At 49.7% G+C, this 19,361-nt stretch overlaps 1 protein-coding gene across 5 annotated transcripts in view; it reads left to right on the forward strand.

Moving 5' to 3' along the window:
• KCNIP1 (potassium voltage-gated channel interacting protein 1) overlaps window positions 1–19,361 on the forward strand; it is a 331,798-nt gene that overhangs the window by 118,116 nt on the left and 194,321 nt on the right. For 2 of the 5 annotated variants that reach the window (XM_035014099.1, XM_035014072.1), the window contains exon 1: window positions 7,869–7,984. The exons of 2 other annotated variants lie outside the window; for them this stretch is intronic. In XM_035014099.1, coding sequence (XP_034869990.1) covers window positions 7,924–7,984 — 61 coding nt within the window. In that variant the 5' untranslated portion in view covers window positions 7,869–7,923. Of the gene's footprint in view, window positions 1–7,816; window positions 7,985–19,361 lie in introns of those variants that run through there. One more of the 5 variants, XM_035014090.1, reaches the window with a different exon arrangement.

Below are 19,361 nucleotides of genomic sequence, written 5' to 3' on the forward strand. Positions count from 1 at the left end.
AACAGCGGAAGAAGCATCCATTGATATCTCGTAGTTTTATGCGGCCTCATTTCTGCAGCTCTGTCCCAGAGTCAGCCCTCCGCATGAAGGCGACCATGACTTTTCTCCTTGCCTCCTTCCTTCTTCCCTCCCTGCTCCGGGCTTTTTTTCCCCCCTCTTCAGGCTCCAATTGCAGCAGCAGCCGCCTAGCTGGGAAGCTGGGAGCCAGCGAGGACAGGTTCAGCGGGCCTCATCGCTGGCATTATTACTAATCATCATGCAGCATGGTTGCTGCTCCTTCCCTCCGCCCCTGCTCACGTCCTCTGGGGTCTTCGGCTTGGAGAAGCCACAGAAGGAAAACAGACCCTGTGTGCATTCTGCATTCCCATAGGCAGATGGGTATGACGGCAGCCCCATGGCCAGAAGGGTACAGATAGAAGCAGCAACTGCCAGCCAGAGAACCAGGACCCAGCGGCCCTCACTCGGCATCTGTCCCTTGTCTGTAAGAAGCTACACCATACCTGTGAGTCCCCAGTGAATTGTTACCTCCCAGAGAAACAGTATTGGAAAAAATAAGTTACAATAGCAGCAGGAGGGCTTGGAGCCAAAGGGAATATGAGCTCTGGAGTCAGACCATCTAAGTTCAAAGCCAGCTCCACCACTTTCTTGCTGTGTGACTTTGGGCAGGTCACTTAAACTCTCTGTGCCTGGTTGCATCATATATAAAACGGAAATGATTAATGGGACGAGGAACAAATTGGCACATAGTCAACACTCCAAAGACAGTGGCTAGCATTGTTAAGGTAATTATTATATAATCTAAGGAGAATAAAGGAGGGGGGTGAACATGACAAACTCCTGCATATTTCCCCACGGAGATTATGGATCCATATTCTGCACACACTTTAGAAATTCTGTCCTCATTGCCCCAGCCATTTCAGTGTCACACCACTATGACAACTGTCCAGGGCCACCCCCACCCCATCTCAGTCCTGTTCTGCCCCTGACTCTCCCCTCACTACCTGCAACCCCATCCCTTTCTACCTAGCTCCTCTCTTGATTTCTCCACCCCACTTCCACCCTGACCCTTGCCCTCCTAGGCTGATCCAGCCTCCTGACCTTGCTGAATCCAAACGTTTGCTTCTCCCAGGACTTTGAGTGGGGCTGGCCAGCCTGGTCAGATTCAGGGAATGGTTTTCTCAGCAGCAGAGCTAGAGAAGTCATTCCCACTCTTTCTTGGTGAAATCTGGGATGTTATCATCTGCCCATTGCCCCCAAGCAGTGAGCATAAACTTCTGGACCCCAGAGACCATCTCAGGGTGTGATGGGACAGGAGGCACTCACTAACTTGTGACTGAATGAATGAGTGAGTGAATGAAATTTAATGAGGATGTTAACAATGACCGGCACCTCTCACTGAGCCTTGCCAGGCATTACACTTAGAGCACTGAATGCTTCTTCTCATTTAATCCTTACAACAGCCCCAAGAAATAGGCACAATTATTTACACCCATTTCACAGATGTTGAAACTGAGGCTCAAAGAAGTTAAAGCGGCACAGCTAAGAACTGACTGTATCAAATCCCTAATTAGAATCTTTCCCCTGTAGTGCAGAGTTTCTTAATGAGGTGTCCATGGATGTTCTTCATGTGAACCCTGTAAAATTTTATGCAGGGTGTAAGTGTGTGTGCACGCAAACATGGTTATCTTGAAGGAGAAGGTTCACAGGTTTCATTGGATACTTAAATATTTATTTGAACATATTTGAATCCACCTCCCTCCCCACTCTTCCTCCTTCTACCCAGCCTTCCATCCACCCCCAGAGAGCCATCGGATCAATTTCATGAAGCGCTTACCTTGCGCATGGCCTAGGGTTGACACCCATAACTTTGTGTATGTTGCTTCAGATAATGTAAGCCAAATGCTCTGGACTGTCCTCCCCCCTCGCTGGATCTGGGTAACTTGGAAGGGCTTTGCTGCAAGAGTCTGGGCTGTGTGGGTGGCTGCACTCTGTCTGAACTCATTTCAGCCCTGGTGGAGACTGTTCCAGCACTAGAGCATGAAGGGGGAACCCTTGGGGCAGTGCAGCCATCAGGACATCAAAGGCAGAGCCTGTGACCTGGCTTCCCTGGCATCAGCCCTGCTCCCTGAAGAGTCATGATCAACCTTGACAGATGAGGCCATGCTTGATGCATATGGATGTGGCCCTGGAGAGGCACTTCCTAAGGCCAAGTCCTATTCCAAGATCTTTTCTTCCTCCTGGGAAGGTGGGGAAGAAGTTGCTTGCAAAGAAGACTGGAAGAGGAAACGGAAGAATGGAGTTAGCATTTTCGGAGCCGGGACTGTGTTCTAGGCAGGAGACCCTATGCCAGGCACTTTTGTAATCATGATCACTTTCAGCCTCACGCTGCAACTGAGGTTGGTGGAATTATTCCGCTTGCAGACTGCAGAAACTGAGGCTCTCACGGGTCAAATAACATGCATGAGGTCACAAAACAAACCCAGCATTTGCAATCTGATCTCCCTGACTTGAAAGCTGTATCTAAATCTTTGCCTTCTGAGGATCTATTCTTAGTTGTGACATAACTTTGTAGTTTGCGAAAGGTTTATCCTACCTGGCTTCTCTGAGAGTCCCCCACGCCACCTCATCCCAAACTCATCTGCTCCCTCTTTCCTCCCAGCCTGATCACAGTTCATAATGGTAACAGGATCTGATTGTCTTCAGTCCTAGCCTACCAGTTCCACGAGGACAGGGACTCCTGCCTCTTTGTTCATTATTGGTCCCTCTATTTAGAATGGTGCCTGGCAGGTAGATGGTGCTTAATAAATATTTGTTGAATGAATGAATAACTAAATAAGCCCCAGAGCAAAAATATAATAAAAGACATTTGCAGAGTGCTTTGCCAAGAAACAAAGTATTTTCCCTTTACTTTATCTGACCCAGTCCTCACACCAACCCTTGAAAGACCCTGTTCATGTTTCAGAGAGAAGCAGGCTGGGCCCAGATGTACATTTAGTAAGAGAAGTGGGACTTGATCCCAGGGCTAAATGATGGTGCCCTTTCCCCTGCCCTGATGATCTCAGTGTGAGGATTTGCAGAACACTTAGGATGTCCTGGGTCAGGCTAAGCCATGGTGGCTGGGGGCAGGGGGAGGGGTGCCTGCTTTGCTTTCTAAAAACTCAGGATCTATTTGAGGCGGCCAGACTTATGCATGCAGAACATTTGGGAAATGGTACAAGACAGCAGCTAGCATAGTGCTGAATTGCACATAATCAGGTGCCAACCACATTCCCTTCCTTAACTAATCTGAGTCTTTTAATACCAGATGGGGACCCTGAGAATAGATTTCCTATGAAACAGATGAAGAGCAAAGATGGAAGCCAAGGGGAAGGGCTGTGGCTGACTCATTTCTATACCCCTCTAACCCAGCACGGTACCTGGCCACAACAGTGATAGGGGCAGTCCACCGTCCACGACTGACCACACTGTGTGCCAGGTACCTACTAAGGGGCCTGACATCACCTCCAAGTCTTCACAGCAGCACGGCAGGGTGGGTGCTCATGTAGTCCATGGAAGGTGAGAGTAGGGTTCAGAGAAAGTACTCACCAGGCCCCAAGTCACACAGCTAAAAAGCAGCAAAACCAGCATGGGAACCCAGGACTAACAGCACCCCCAGATCCGTGCTCTTCATCTGACGCTGCTGGCCCCATGTGCGGTGGGCACTCGGTGACCTGCCCCAGCACGCAAGGATGGAAAGAAAAATGACAGAGGGAGTGTGTGACACAAGAGGGGAGGGAACAAGCTTGTGTGTTCCACAGACAAGCACGGGCACGCTCGGACGGGACCCCTGCAGGCCTCTGACCCTTTCACCCCTTCCTCCCGGAACAGCCTTCCGGGGGAGCCTGACGGAGTCCTCCATGGGCGCTCCTGTCAGAGGGATGCGAAGGCCTTGCCTCCAGAGCTTTCTGAGGGCACGGACAGGCGCCGTGGGTGTGTATTACTCAGCCCAGGCTGCTATTACACAATGCCACAGACTGGGAAGCTTAAACAACAGAAATGTATTTTTTTTTCACAGTTCTGGAGACTGGAAGTCCAAGATCCAGGTGCCAGCAGGGTGGGTGTCTGGTGAGAGCTCTCCCCTTGGCTTACAGATGGCTGCCTTCTGCTCCCTGTGTGCTCATAAGACCTCTCCTTAGTCGTGTGTTCAGGGCTTGGGGGAGCTCTCTGATGTCTGCTCTCAGGAGACAAGATGGACACTTAATCCCATGGGATCAAGACGCCACCCTTATGACCTCATTTAGCCCTAATTACTTTTTCAGAGGCCCCATCTCCTGATATAGCCACACTCGAGGGCAGGGCTTCAACATAGGAATTTTGAGGAGACACAAACTTGCAGTCCGTAAGAGGGTAGATGAGGGAGGGACCAGAGCTGGACACGGGGCTCACCTTTAGGAGTAGAAGGAGCCACAGCGAGGGAAGCCCCCATTGGATGGGCCTGGCAAGGTGGCTTTAGTGAGTACATGCTGGGGACAGCAGGACAAACTGCCCACACGGTTCTCTGCTCTCTGTGGCAAGTCTCCCAGAGGCAGGAGTGGGTCTGCTGTCTTCCCTCCCTTGACGTGCATTGCTCCCTAGATGCACTCTTTGTGAGCCTCTCACAGGTAATGTCTGATGCCTCACACAGTATGTGTGTGTATGCCCATTTACCTATAGATAACCCCTACCACACAGGGCATCATCAGGAATAAGAGAGCTGTTGTGCATGTAAATATCTGGTACACAGTTGACATGAAGAATAAATATTTGTTGAATAAGTGAATCTTTGCTTGGAAGAGTGCTTCTTCCTTTGAAGAGCTAGGATGTTCTGGTCATCATCAGTTTTTACTTAATAATTGGGTCACTGAGCAAAGCAAATTAGTTCATTCATTCATTCATTGACTGCACCCCTGCCAGAAACAAGGGCTTAAGTAGACAGCCTAGAACTAAATCAGTAGTGGTCCCTGCTATTAAGGAACTCTCTGTGCAGAAGGAGAGACAGACAGGAAAGGGACAATGAGAACCAAGGAAATGACTTTTCTGAAGGGCAAAAGCCCCAAGTACTGCAGGAACCCTCAAGGCAGGCACCAATTCGGGGCCAGGAAGGGATTGCTGGAGAAAATGCCGCTTGAATTAGCTGTTCAAAGGATGCGCAGCAGGTCACCAGATGGAGAAAGGGGTGAGGGATATTCTAGGCAGAGGGAGCAGCACATGCAAAGGCCCTGAAGCACAACCATAGAGGGCACTAGGGAGGGTCTGTGTGGCCGGAGCCCCAGAGGGAGCACTGGAGAACAGATAGATGGGTAGACAAAGCCAGACCACAAAAGGGCCTCATAATTAATACTCAGCAGTTTGGACTTTATCTTGATGACCTCACTTTATTCCCACTGCTCAGAAGCAGCCAATTGTAAACTCCTCCAGAGGTACTTCGCTTTCTCTTATCTGTAAAGTGGAGCAATTCACCTCTACTCTGTTTCTTCATATGGTCATGGGGAAGAAGAGGAAATGCAAGAATGGCATCCTTGCCTTCTGGAGACTCTCGAGGGTTGGTCCAGGTGTTCAGGAAGTGTGATGAGCAGATGCCTGAGAATCCAATAATCCTAGAGGGCTGCACCACCCTCTCCCCAGCAAAGATCCCTCCTCTGTTCCTTGAGTCCTGGCCACCGTGATAGGTCTTCTCCTGACCCCTGGCTTCAACGCCACCCCCACCCTTCTTCTCTAGCAAGGAGTGCAGGAGGGAGGCAGAAGACCAGCCTCTACCAGTCCTGCTCCATCAGCCAGGATTCTAGGCCTCATTGACACAGGTAAGTCCTGGCAGTTATGAGAGCTGAAGATTTGAATCTGGTGGGGCCCAGGGGAGATGTCCCCAGCTCAGGGGTCCCCATTGTCCTCACCTGTCAATAGGAGGTGGTGACACAGCCCTGGACTCCAAGTTCTAATCCCACATTCTGGCTAAGTCACTTCAGGCAAATTCCTTACCTTTGGTAAGCCTCACCTTCTCTTTACAGTAATGATTAGACATGACCTAACTCACAGGGCAGGGGGTGCTGTGGGGTATACATAGCAAATGGCAACGCGAATGAAAGGGACGGATGTTATTAAGCATACTTTCCCTGTTGCACAAAATATGAAGTGTGGTTGGATTTGAGAAAGCATTAAATGCTGAATTAGGTAAAGAAAATTACTCAGAGTCCTTGGCCAAGTCTCAGGCCACCTTTGTCCCTGAAAGGGCAGCTAATGGGCTGGAATGAGGGGAAACAGCTCCTTGGGGGCCTTGTATCCTTGGGCTATGACTATGCGCCTGTGTGGCTTTGAGCCTGCGTGAATGCTGGTAACAGTAATGCCATTTTGCACTGTGTGTGTGTCTTTGAGCCTCTGTGTTCGTGTGTCTAGATCTTGGGTGGGGTCCTGTGGATGCACCTGTGAGCATATTATGGGCTGAGTGTGTCTGTGTGTATAACAGCAATGTCTGTGTGGACTTGTGGGACAGTGCCCACATTTTCTGTGTGACTATGTGTACAGCTGTGTTTGTGAGGCCGTATGTTGGGGGACCTGTGATCTACAGGCATAGTGTATAGTGGGAACTCAGGCCACTTCTACCTGGAAGAGAGGTAGCTCCTCTCAGGCTTTCAGGGAGCAGACCTTGCATTTCAGCATCACAGGGAGCTGGGGTGGACCCATAGGGGTGAACCCAAACTTTGCCTTTTGCATGAGATACTGAAATAGGGGTTGGGGTTCTGTGTGATCTGGAGTGAAAACTCACAGCAGGGAGACTGTTTCTTAAATTCAGCCATTACGCCCTCAGCACTAACTCACAGCCTGCCCCATAGCTGATGGCTAGGAAATTACTTGGGGGTGGGGGGGGGTAGAAGGATGAAGGAGGGAGAGAGCGAAGGGAGAAACAAAAGAGAGAAAGCAAGGGTCCAAAGGGGCTCCTTTACTCTCCCCGATTCTCAGTCATTAGAAGGTGGCCCTGGCGTTGGAGGAGCCCGAGAGACCCTTCCTCCCATGACAACTCAATTAGATGTATGTTTTTCATCTCTCCCTGGGTGGGGCAGACTTTTTTTTCCCACCCCATGAATTCAGGCAGTGGGTTAAATAAGATTTCCCTTGAAGTCAAATGAATTAGCGCATCACACACAGGGACGGACACACACACACACATACACACACACACACACACGTTCTCCGGGGAACAATCTGCGGCTGCCCCCTGAACCCCACCCATCAGCCAGGTGCCTATCCGGGTCCGCGCGCCCAGGGGCGCAGCCCCGGAGTGCGCACAGCTCGGCAGGTGCAGGCGCGCGGGGCGGTGGGCAGCGGGGCGGCTGCAGGCGCCCCTCGTGGGCCCGGCCCCCCGCCCCGCCCCGCCGGGGTTACCCGCGGGCCGCTCCGCGCGCCTCAGAGTCTCCCCGAGCGCGGGCGGGCGGGCGCGCGGCTCCGCTCCGCGCCGTGCCTGGCTCTGTTCATTCATGATTGGTACCCGGCCCCCGAGAGCCAGCCCGAGCGCCGGGAGGGGAGCGCGGCGGGCGGCAGCAGGGGCGGGCGGAGCGCGGCTCCCGCACCGCACGCGCCGCTGGCTCGGGAGCCTCGGCCGGCGGGCGCGCAGCCCCGAGTCCGGCTCCGAGCAGGCTGCGGGGCAGCGTCCTCGGCCCGGTTCCGAAGGCTCGCAGGGAGCCGCTGGCCCTGTGAGTCAGTGCATGTGCGGGGCTGAAGAAGGAAAGGAAAGGCTCCCAGCGCCCCAGCCCCACGCTCGCTGAATACCAAGCTGCAGGCGAGCTGCCGGGTGCTTTTTTTTTTTTTTTTTTCCCTCCTCCAATTCGGAGTAGAGGAGCCACACTGATTTCTTTCCAGGGGAGGGGAGGGGCAGGGCAAGGGGTCCCAAGTCGCACACAGGTCTTCGCTGCCATGGGGGCCGTCATGGGCACCTTTTCATCTCTGCAAACCAAACAAAGGCGACCTTCTAAAGGTAAGCCACCTCCTTCTTCCTTTTGTTCCCCTGGCTGGGTTTGGGGTGCTTGGTGCTGAGCTGGGGTGTGCCACCTGCCTCCCTCGGCCTGGACCCTCCTCTCTACGAGGAGCAAGGGCAGGTGCTTGTATCCAAAGGAGTAAGAAACCTGGCGGGAGGTTTGGTGTGAATATCGTGAACACGCAGAGGAGGGAGCCAGAGTGGGCGCTGGCCCCAGGGTGCGTAGGGAGAGCCCCTCTGGGGTTCCAGGTGCCAGGACTCTCCTCCTGGAAATCTCTAGGAGCAGAAGAAGAGTGGGATTCACAGGTGGGGGTGACTGGATTGTCTGAGTGGAAATGTTGGGAAGCTCTTTCGGTTCCCGTGACGGCCCTCGATTGTGCAACTGTGGGCACCCAGCGAGGGTGCTCACACACTCACACACTCCTCCGGGGGGCAGTGCTGGTGCAGACCTAGGAGTCCGTCATCAGGGAGAGGGTGCTCTGTCTGCCCACCCCAATAAACCTCTGCAAGCCAAAAGGAATCAGCTGGTGCCACGTGGTACAACTCCCAGGGCTCGTGTCCTGCTGCCTGGGGGCGTCATTAGGAGCGAGGGCATCACACAAGGGTGCTGCCATGCTCTGGAAACCGCCGGGAAGCTGAGGGCACTGTCAAGGTGTGAGGAAGCAGTGAGCTTCTGTCAAGGATTAGAAAGCGTGATACCCCCCTGTTCATAGCTGCTTTTCCCCAGCTGAAGCATGCCCGGTCTCACCTGCGGGACAGTTGTCAAATGGGTCCATGTGAAGTTGGGGCAAACACGTTGCGCCATAAGGGACTATGCAGGCCTCCTATCCAGCAGTTAGAAAGTTGGTTGTTGGAATGAAAGGACAGGATGCAGTTAGGAAGAAAGAAAACGATGGGTTTTGTTTTCTTTCGTTTAATGCTCAAATCTTATGGTGAATGGTAGAAGGATTTTAAGTAACCTGACACTTAAATCTTCAAGTTCTGCCATTGGAGCTCAGGTTCTGATTACGGGTCGGGGCTAGAGTTCCCAACCTTTATGCTGGGTGATTAGAACTGTATTAAAGTAAGGGTGGACCCCAGGGTGCTCAGTGAGTCTGCTCTTAGGACTTGCTTGGTCTCTTCTGACTCATTAGGCAAATCTGCATCAGAGTTCCCCATGAGTAACCTGTCCTCAAAGTGTCCAGGCCTCCGCCCCAGCTCCCAGAGACATCAGGCAGGCTAAGCGCTGAGGAATGAGATCTCCGGGTGTAGATCTTAGGTGATAAAGCTGGATTGGTGTTTACATCCTAGAACACGGGTCTAGGGCCGCATGAGTTACGAATCCTTCTGGCAGGGAAAGGTCTGCTTGCCCTTTTACCAGTCTTGGGCAGGTGGGGTCTGCAAGCCTAGACCCAGGTCCTTGACATTCAGAGCCCTGCTTCTCACAGATCCTCAGATACTACTTGTGTGGGAACAGAATTCAGCCCCAAACCCCCATCATTTATCTGACCATTGTGAGGTCCCAGAGGGCAGGGGACTGTGGAACAAGAGACCCAGAGATTTGCTTTAAAATATTTTCAATGCCTGTGGCTCTTCGGGGAGGCAGCTAGGTGTCACAGAAAGATCTTGAGCTCTGGAGTCTGGTGGGGTCTGGGCATGCATCCTGGCTTCATCACTCCCTCCTTCTGAGATCTCAGGCCAGCCTTCACCTCTCTCAGCCTGTTTTCTCATCCATAAAGTGGATGAGAATACTACCTCCAGGCAGGAAACTGGTGTGGGGGGAGTAGAGGGAGGGAGGACCCTGTTTCATATACAGTGTGGGCTGAGCCACCAGGGACCCAAGGAGGTTGTTGTAAGGACATGAAAATATGAAGGATGGATATGAAGCTCCTTGCACAGGGTTGGGCAAAGATTAAGAGCTCAGACATTCCCTTCTCCTACACAAAATTCCAGGTCGCCCCGGTGAATTCCCAGAGGCCAGAGCTCTTTGCTCTCTCTGAGAACCCTGAGAAAGAGAAGAGGGGGTGACAGCATTCAGTGAGCCCTCCCTTACTGTGTGCCTGGCACAGTGTGGGGTGCTTTTTTCTGCACTTTCTTATTTAACTCTCACAACAATGCTTGTTTGAAGCTCCCAGCAGGTCAAGGCTATTGGGCAGGCTGCCATGACAAGCTGCCCCATCCCTAAGTGGTCAGCCCCTCTTGCACAGAGTTCCACCACGCTGGCTGAATTGTCCAGGGCTCCAGCCGTGTACATTTCTCCCGGCATTTGCCCTAATCAGTCTTATCTCACCATCTTCCTCTGTGGAATGCTGATCAGCAGAAGACCTTTCCTTCAGAGGGAGGTAACTTAGAAACGGGCTGAGGAGGCCGGTGGTCAGGGGCCACTTCCTGGTCAGGTCCCTTACCCCCTCAGGGCCTCAGTTTCTCCTCAGGTTCCATCCTGTTCTCAAATTTGAAGATTTTCCTTGCTGATACTCTTACTGGAACTGCTACTATGATCTCTGAGACATCAGGCTCAGATCTAATTAGAAGCAGTCAGAAGAGGGTGGTGGAGGTATTCAATTCAGGAATTGATCTCCCTGCTGGGTTCAAATCCAGGCTCCACCACTGACTGGCCTTGTTTTCCTCAACTGTAAAACAGGGACAGTAGTAGTTACTGTCTTAAAATCGCTGCTGTGTTGTGTGGATGTCAGGGATAATGCAAGTCAAATGATCAGCCCAAGCTCTGCTGTGTAGTAAGTGGTCAGCAAATTTTAGCTACTGTTCAATTTATGGCTCTCCTGTTTGTGGCTTCCAAATGCCTAGAATAAGGCCATCCTGGATGTAGGCAGTGCCTCTGGGAGTCCTAACAGCTCATTTCTGGAGACCTCTTCCAGTGCCGTCCAGGTAACTAGGACCCAAAACCCTAGATGCAAAGATGCTGGTCCTGTTACTGCAGCCCCCACTGACCTCCGCGCTGTGGCTGAAAACAACATAGCCTGCTGAACAAATGCCCTGCATGTTTCCAAACTATAATTTGGTAGCACGTATACATTTTTTTTTAAGTAGGGCAAAAGCTCCACGTGATTAGTGCCGAGAGAGAGACGCGCCTAGCCCAAGCTGGGCGTTCAAGGAGAACTTCCTGAAGGCAGCTGAAATCCAAATTAGTTTAAGAACTGTGTCACTGAATAAAAGCATTCGAAATTCATTTTCTTTCTCTGTTTGGGATCTTTGTTTGTCTTTAATTAAGAAGGAGAAAAGCCCTGCTTTGGGGGGCTCAGCCTCTGCATCCCAGTCCTAGGTAGAATTTCTGGCTCCCAGAGTTTCGTATGTACTTTTCCTGCCTGCTTTGGGCTTTAAAAACTAAGTGTGAAGGGTTGGGGTGGGGGGTCGCCAGAGAAGGATGATGTGGGCACAGCTGCTGGGCCTGTGGGGGGCAAGAGAGTTTAGCGAGAGCATCGCCGGACCAAGGTCATCATAGTGGAGATTTTTACCTATAAACAAATGGGTGACCGATCCTCCACTACCAAGGGAAAGCATTCAGAACCTTCAGGAAGGTCTGAGCTTGTGATCTCCAGAGTGCTCATTGAACAGATGAGCAGACTAAATCCCACAGCTGTCCAATGCTTTTTCTAAGACCACCTGGCAAGTTAGAGACAAATATGGGACTGGTTCCCTGATGCCTAGATCAGTGAGCACTTTGGAGAATTTATGGGACCAGAGGATTCCTGATGGAGCTGCATTTGTAGTTTATTAATCGGGCAGCACATTCAACCCAGAAGATCTGGGAGACCAAGGAGAGGCAGTGATGCGGAGAGAAGCAGTAGCCCTGCTGTCACACAGCCCTTGTCTCAAAGGACCTTTGGCAAACCATCTGACCTTGGAAATGCCGGTTTCCTGATGTCTAAGGGAGGCATACTACCTTACAGACGTGTTCATGCTGGGCGGTGTCACCTGCTTCCATGTCTTTGTCCATCCTTTTCACTCTGTGTTACCCTTATCCCCATCTCCTAGTCCAATAGTTATCATTCCACCCATATCCCAAGACCTCACTCAGCTGTTTCTGCAGTCAAGAAGGCTTCCCAAGGCCCCGGGAAGCAATGATTTCTCCCATCTAAGTTCCCCAATTTTTTAAGGTGTGCCTTCTCATGACTCTAGAGTCATGCATTGAACTGGGCACTAGATGGAGGTGTTAACCCTCCCTCACCCCCCACCCGACCCCCCCCCCACCACCACCACTCCAGAGTGTCAGCTTCTTGCAGGGAGCTCGTCTGAATCATTCCTCACAGTCCCCAGCTTGGTTTCTTGCACATAGTAGGTACTCAAAACATCTTTTCTGGAGGAAGTTATAAATAATGGAATGGCTGGCCGATTTATTTTCTAGAATTGCAGACCTTGCAGGAAAAGTTAGCTTCCCACTGGAATTTCAGTTACCAGCCCTCTGCCTGGAATGAATTCTCTTATTTGGTCTGCTGGCTTTGAATTGGCTTTGTCCAAGAAATGTACTGAATCTGTTTACCATTTAGCAGGGAGATGCTGAGAACAGTGTTCCTACTCCCCAGCTCCTGATAGTCACAAAAGGATGAGGAGACCACACCCAGTGCCAGGCACAGTTCTTGGGCCCTCTATCGCAGAAGAAAGTCAGCAGCGAACAGAAAGAGGGAGGTGGAAAGACTGAAAGATAGAAGTGAGGGACTACTGTTTAAAATGAGGCTTTCAAATATATGTTAAGGAAAAAAAAAAAGAAGAAGAAGAAGAAGGTAGCAGGAGGGGAAGAATGAAGTGGGGGAAATCGGAGGGGTAGACAAACCATGAGAGACGATGGACTCTGAAAAACAAACTGAGGGTTCTAGAGGGGAGGGGCGTGGGAGGATGGGTTAGCCTGGTAATGGGTATTGAGGAGGGCACATTCTGCATGGAGCACTGGGTGTTATGCACAAACAATGAATCATGGAACACTACATCTAAAACTAATGATGTAATGTGTGGGGATTAACATAAGAATAAAAAAAATAAATAAATAAAATAAAAAAATAAAATGAGGCTTTCAGCCCAGTACCTGGCAAGGGACCCAGTCTTGGACCTCATCGGATACCTAGAAGGGCTTTGCTCAATAAATGCTTCGTAAATGTGCAAATGAACAGTGAGTGCGTGTGTCAACAAGTGAGTAAAAGAATGGGTGATTGAATGAATGGGGGAATAAATAAATGAATTAATGAAAGGAAGCAAAGGAAGTATCGAATGAATGCAGAAAGGAATGATTGAAGATATGAAAGCATGCAGGAATGTATGGATCCATCAGTTAACGAATGAGCAGTGAAGTCCTAGGAGGGCTATAATGAAAGACTGTCTTTGCATGAAGAGCATTGATTGTCATGCTACTCCAATGCTGGATCTAAGCAGTCCACCATGAAACTTGGAAGGAGTCAAGGGTACAGGAAGCCCCAGTATAGATAATTAATAGTAAACTCAGAGCAAGAGCTTCTTAGAAAGCTAAAAATTATAAATTCAGTCAAGAAGAGTCCTGGTAGTTTTTGGATATCAGTACGTGTGTAGTGTTTTGGGGGAAGGTGAGAAGATGGGAAAGTATCTCTACTTTCACTCTTTTGTTGATTCGTTAAAAAAACAAACAAACAAAAAAAAACTAAAACAAGGACTGGTCCAGAATGGCCTCCCTTGTATTTCAGGTTCATGTTTACCTTGTCTGGGTGAGATCAGGAACCTGTATATTTGTCTACCCATTTATTTGTTCCCTAAGCAATCTCTTAAGTATCCTTCAGCATTGCTTCCCTGATGTTACCTCTGCCCAAGGTTCACTCTGGCTCCCGCTCCCACTCACCCTCCACCTCCACCTCCCCATTCACCTGGTGAACTCCTACACATCCTTCAGGACCTCATTCAGTGTCACCCTCTCCCAGGCTCCTGCAGGCAGAGCACATCTCTCCGTCCCCTGTTATTTCTGCAAGTAACAGGGCTTGCAGAAGGGTTGCGGCTTCCCCTTGCTATAATCGTGAACATTATGTGATTATGGATTCATACACTTATCTCTCTGACTAGCTCTAAGGTAAAGAGTCTTATTCCAGGGTTTCTGGCAGGCCTGATACTGGGTCCAGAGTTGACGGATGTTGGCTGTGTGGAGGTAAGGATGGATGGACCACGGTGTGTGTTCTTGATGGCTCCAACTAGGGCAGGAATGCGGCGGCACAGATGAGAAATCCGGGTCTGCTCGTGGGGAGAAGCGCTGCAAAGTTCTGCATAATGGCCCTGGAGTTGATGTTCCCATTCATCAGGCAGAGAACGAGCAGTGTTTAGGAGAGAGAGGGAGAAGAGGAGAGAGAGAGACTGAGAGTCTTGGGACCTTCAAACAAAGTTGACTTATCTTTAAATGCTTCCCCCTCCCTCCAGGGAGTATTTTAAATGGGTCACCTTCGGGGAGTTGCTGTAATCAGTTGGGATATGGCTGGCTTCCTATACCCTAGCAATGGGAGCAGAATTCTGGATTAATTCTTGTGATTCCGGGCCAGGCAGGAATCCTCACTGGGGCAGTGGGGGAAATGGAAACCACACTCCACTCAAACCAGGGGACTAGAAACAGGATTGCAAAAAAAAAAAAAAAAAAATGGTTAGGACCACTGCCGGAAAGTAAGACCTGGGTTTAAACTCTGGCTCTGTGACTCCTTAGCTGCACCTCTCTGGGCCTGAGTTTCCTCCTCTGCAAAATGGGGACAATGACTGTGCCTCCCTTACAGGGCTGTATATGGGGTCAAGGAGGTGGTGAGCACAGTGCTTCACATAAGGTGCGATGATTTTAGCAGCTCGGGGTAGTACTGGCTTTGCTGCTCCTTTATCCCATCTCAGAGCAGGCCCTTCCTCCTCTGTTGCTTCATCTGCACCGTGACTGGGCAGTCCTTGGCAAGCTCTGTCCCTTCGAACTGCAGCCTCTGATTCCATCCCTCTGGGGCTCAGAGCCATCACAACCCTGGCCCCTGGAGTCCCTCGCAGTTTCTCTGATAACTCCTATGGGAAGTTGGCAATGTTAAATGATGAAATTCCCAATGGTGAGATAGGAAAATGGGGATCATCTGCCAGGGTGAATAATAGTAGCTGATGTTGACTGCTCTTGTCTGCCAGGCACCTTGCTCGGCCCTTTCTTACGTTATTTTATTAACCTCTTCCCAGCCCTGGAGGACAGACCCTATTACAGCTCCCATTTTGCAGATGAGGAACCGAGGTTCTAAGAAGGGAAGCTCCTTGCCCAGGGTCACACAGCTAGTGGATAGCAGTGCCCAGTTCTGGCTGACCCCAGAGCCTGAGCTCTTAGGCACCACACCATCCCCCTCCCCTCCTGGCCTCGCCTCAAGGAAGAACAGCCCAAATGGGGAATGTGGATCTTGGGGAGAAGGCATTCAGGGATAGACCTCATTAGCCATACAGAACAACTGAGCCATCTGCAGGCCCTGAGCAAAATGCTTTTAGCCTCATCTCAAACCACCCCTGGATCTGTTTCCATTTAATCTAACACTGCAAAAGCCTAAATATGAAATGATTGGGGGCAGAAGGCCAATTAGCAAATTCATTAATAGGATTAAACATCGCTTCTCTGCTCTAATCATTTATGTGAACTAAATTCTTTTCCCTTTGTTGCAGCCATCATTGCCTGGGATCAAGCACTTAAATCTCCAAGGATGTTAGGATTTCAGACCTTCTGATTTGGGAACCCGAATCAGTCAGTGTCTTCACATGGTCCAGAGAGGCAGGGAGGGGTCAGTCTGTTGATGGGTGGTCATTGCTAGAAAGGAAACCCACACGAGACCTTGCTGGTGTTCCTTTCTGTCCTTGGCCACAGCTTGGCCTACATCTGTATGACACATCTGCAGGTGATGTGGCAGTTATGGGCATATATTCCTGGACCTGGCTACAAACCCTGGCTCTGCCGCTTGTTAGCCCTGTGACCTCAAGCAGGCCCCTCTCCTCTGTGAACCTTCATTGCTACATCTAGAAAATTGGGATGTTGATAGTAATTCCCTGCAAGGTTGTTAGGAGGCTGAGGCAGCCTCGGTGCCACGTGGGAGCTTTGTTAGAAATGCAGTCTCAGGTCCCGACTGGATCAGATCTTGCATTTTACTACAATCTCCAGGTGGCTTCTGGGCCCACTGACCTAGAGGACAGATTATGGTACGTATGTATGTGCTTATGTGTATATGTGTAAGTTTACATGTCAAGCCCGAAGGGGCCTTTGAAGCCTCCTGGTTCAAGTCTCATTTAAGATAACAAAACGGAGCCCCGAGGAGGTCAATGGTTTGCCCATAGTCACGCAGCTCGAGCATCCGATCTGGGATCTGAACCCCAGCCCTCCCCAGTCCTGCTTGTCTTCACATGAATTGCTATGAAGTCAGATCTCCCCGGATGAACATTTCTTCAATCGAGTTTTCTTTCACTCTTTTTAAAATAAAACAGAAGTGCAGGGCTCTATATGCCCATTAAGTTTTGATTTGCTAAATTAAAATGTTATTCCAGCCAAGTGAGATCCTGAATCTTGATTCTACCAGCCCTCACCTTAGCTGTACCTCCAAGTTCTGTGCTACGTGAAGATATGACAAGGAGGCTTTCTGAGCCTTCAGCGAGTTGTATCTCAGACATGGGCCAGAACAGAGGGCAGGCAGAGCCTTGCGGACTAAAGACCTCTCTCCACAAGGAATTTCCTTGATAATGCTCTGAATCGCAGAGCAGGGTGGCAGCCTGGTTTCTGTACAAAGCCTTGGTATGGGATTTGAACCCAGAAGGTATGATGGAGTTAGTAAGAGTCTAATAGACAAAGGAAGAGCCTGAAGCATGAAGTTAAATGCCTTTTCCATGGGGTATAGTAGGGCCTCTCTGTTGGAAAACCAATAAGCAATCCTCCTAGCTGTCATAGGAAGCTTCCTGCGCTAAATGGTTAAGCGGGACTCGTCCAGGGTCAATAGGCTTGTTTGGGATAGAAATTGGAGGGATAGGGAAGCATTGCTTGAGGAGGGATTCGAATTTTTTCAAGGCCTGTATGTCCCAGACCCTTCTGCCTACCTGATCTCCTTTAACTTGTACAATAGCCCTGTGATGGTTGTAGTGTTAGTCTCCCTTTGCAAATTGGGACACTGAGGTTCAGGGAGGTTCTATGATTGTCTAGTGACTAAAGAGCAAGGATTTGAAGCTTGTCTGATACCAAGGCACCCCACCACATGGACTCCCCCTCCAGCCTGAGGCCACACCCAGGACAAGCAGACCTCGGATGCCCTAGAAGGCATTGAACAACAGCGGCTAGCTTCTGAGCCCCTGGGAACCAAACGTGACAGCCACCAGTCTCCCGTTGGCCCTGTCACCTCCTCACTCATGCAGACCCTGCACCCGAAGAGAGAGGAGAGGGCTCTGCTGACAGCTGAGGGAGAGTTCTAGAGGCCCCACAGCACCCGCCTTCCGTGTTGGGCTGAGCCTGCACCTCTCTCCATCCCTGGCACTCACCCGTGTACCACTCTCCCAGATGGCCAGACTTCACACTCAGCAGGGGTGTCTTCCAGAGGTTTCCCTGCTTACCTAGTGGGGGCAGCATGGGGCTCACTTCCTTCCCTTTCTCCTTTGCATACTGCCAGCACTAGGCTAGATTAGGGTTCTAAGCCTTTAAGGTCCTACAGCTAACATGATTTATTGCCCCCTTCCCCCACCTTACCAACTACCACTTAGACGGTTCACAACAGAAACAGTAAAATAAGTCTAAGGAAGTTAAATGAAATTTGGATTTTTTTTCCATGATGACTACTTTGGTAATTTAAAAAAAATAGATAATACACTTTCAAAACACTTTTTTTTTCCCCACAATTTTTGGTGCTTCTACTTTGCTGGTACTTTAAGCATCTCTTGAATGGGCCTGTTGTGTATGTTTGCATCAGAGTGGGAACCAGACAGGAAAAAGAAAAAAAAAATCTGTATTGAGGACTTACTATGTGCCAGGAGCTATGCAAGATGTTGACAAATATAACAATAATAACACAAGTATTATTTTAAAAGCTCTCATAATAATAAGAAAAAGAATAGTAAAAGCAAATGGCTCTTATTTTTTTAATTTTTATTGTTATGTTAATCACCATACATTACATCATTAGTTTTTGATGTAGTGTTCCGTGATTCATTGTTTGTGCGTAACACCCAGTGCTCCATGCAGAACGTGCCCTTTTAATACCCATCACCAGGCTAACCCATCCCCGAACACCCCTCCCCTCTAGAACCCTCAGTTTGTTTTTCAGAGTCCATCGTCTCTCATGGTGTGTCTCCCCCTCCGATTTCCCCCCCTTCATTCTTCCCCTCCTGCTATCTTCTTCTTTTTTTTTTAATATATATTGTATTATTTGTTTCAGAGGTACAGATCGGTGATTCAACAGTCTTGCACAATTCACAGAGCTCACCATAGCACATACCCTCCACAATGTCTATCACCTAGCCACCCCATCCCTCCCACCCCCACCGCTCCAGCAACCCTCAGTTTGTTTCCTGAGATTAAGAATTCCTCATATCAGTGAGGTCATATAATACATGTCTTTCTCTGATTGACTTATTTCGCTCAGCGTAACACCCTCCAGTTCCATCCATGTCGTTGCAAATGGCAAGATCTCATTCCTTTTGATGGCTGCAGAATATTCCATTGTATATATATATACCACATCTTCTTTATCCATTCATCTGTCGATGGACATCTTGGCTCTTTCCACAGTTTGGCTATTGTGGACATTGCTGCTATAAACATTGGGGTGCACGTATATAGCATTTTTTGCCAAGTACTATTCTAAGTGCTTTTGATATATTAAACTAATTTAATCCTTACAACAACCCAATCCTATGGATATCTCCATATAACACATGAAATCTCATATTCTGAGAAGTAGCATTCAGTCCCCCATTTTATAGATAAAGAAGCTGTAGCTCAGGAGGAAGTGACTTGGCTAAGCCCCTCCAGACGGCTGGTGGAAGAGCCAGGAGTCCCACCAACTCTGACCGGCTCTAAATGCAGATATGTGTTCCCCCACTCCCTGGGTGCATTATAAGGAGGGGGGTGGGAGGGTCTGGGACTAAAGACTGAGTATTGAATCCTGTCCTGACTTTTTCAGGAGCACCCTCCACTCCCCACTACCTATTCCCCTATTCCTTCTGCCCTCACCTTGTGCGACTATTCCGCCATCCCTGGGTCTTCCTAACCTTCCAGAACAACCACTCTGTGCATTGGTCCACATCGTATAGCCTGTACTGGAGCTAAGTCAGGGTTCCTATCTCCCCTCACCACCACCAAGAAAGAAGCTGCCGGAGGAGATTAGTGGTATAAGATACTGTCTTTGCCCTCAAGGAGCTTCATTCTGATGACAATAATATTAACAACAAATCTTTAGAGCTCCAACTA

Source organism: Mirounga leonina, unplaced genomic scaffold (genome assembly GCF_011800145.1).
Source record: "Mirounga leonina isolate KUSES-001 unplaced genomic scaffold, KU_Mleo_1.0 Mir_104, whole genome shotgun sequence".
In the NCBI taxonomy this organism is placed as follows: Eukaryota; Metazoa; Chordata; class Mammalia; order Carnivora; family Phocidae; genus Mirounga; species Mirounga leonina.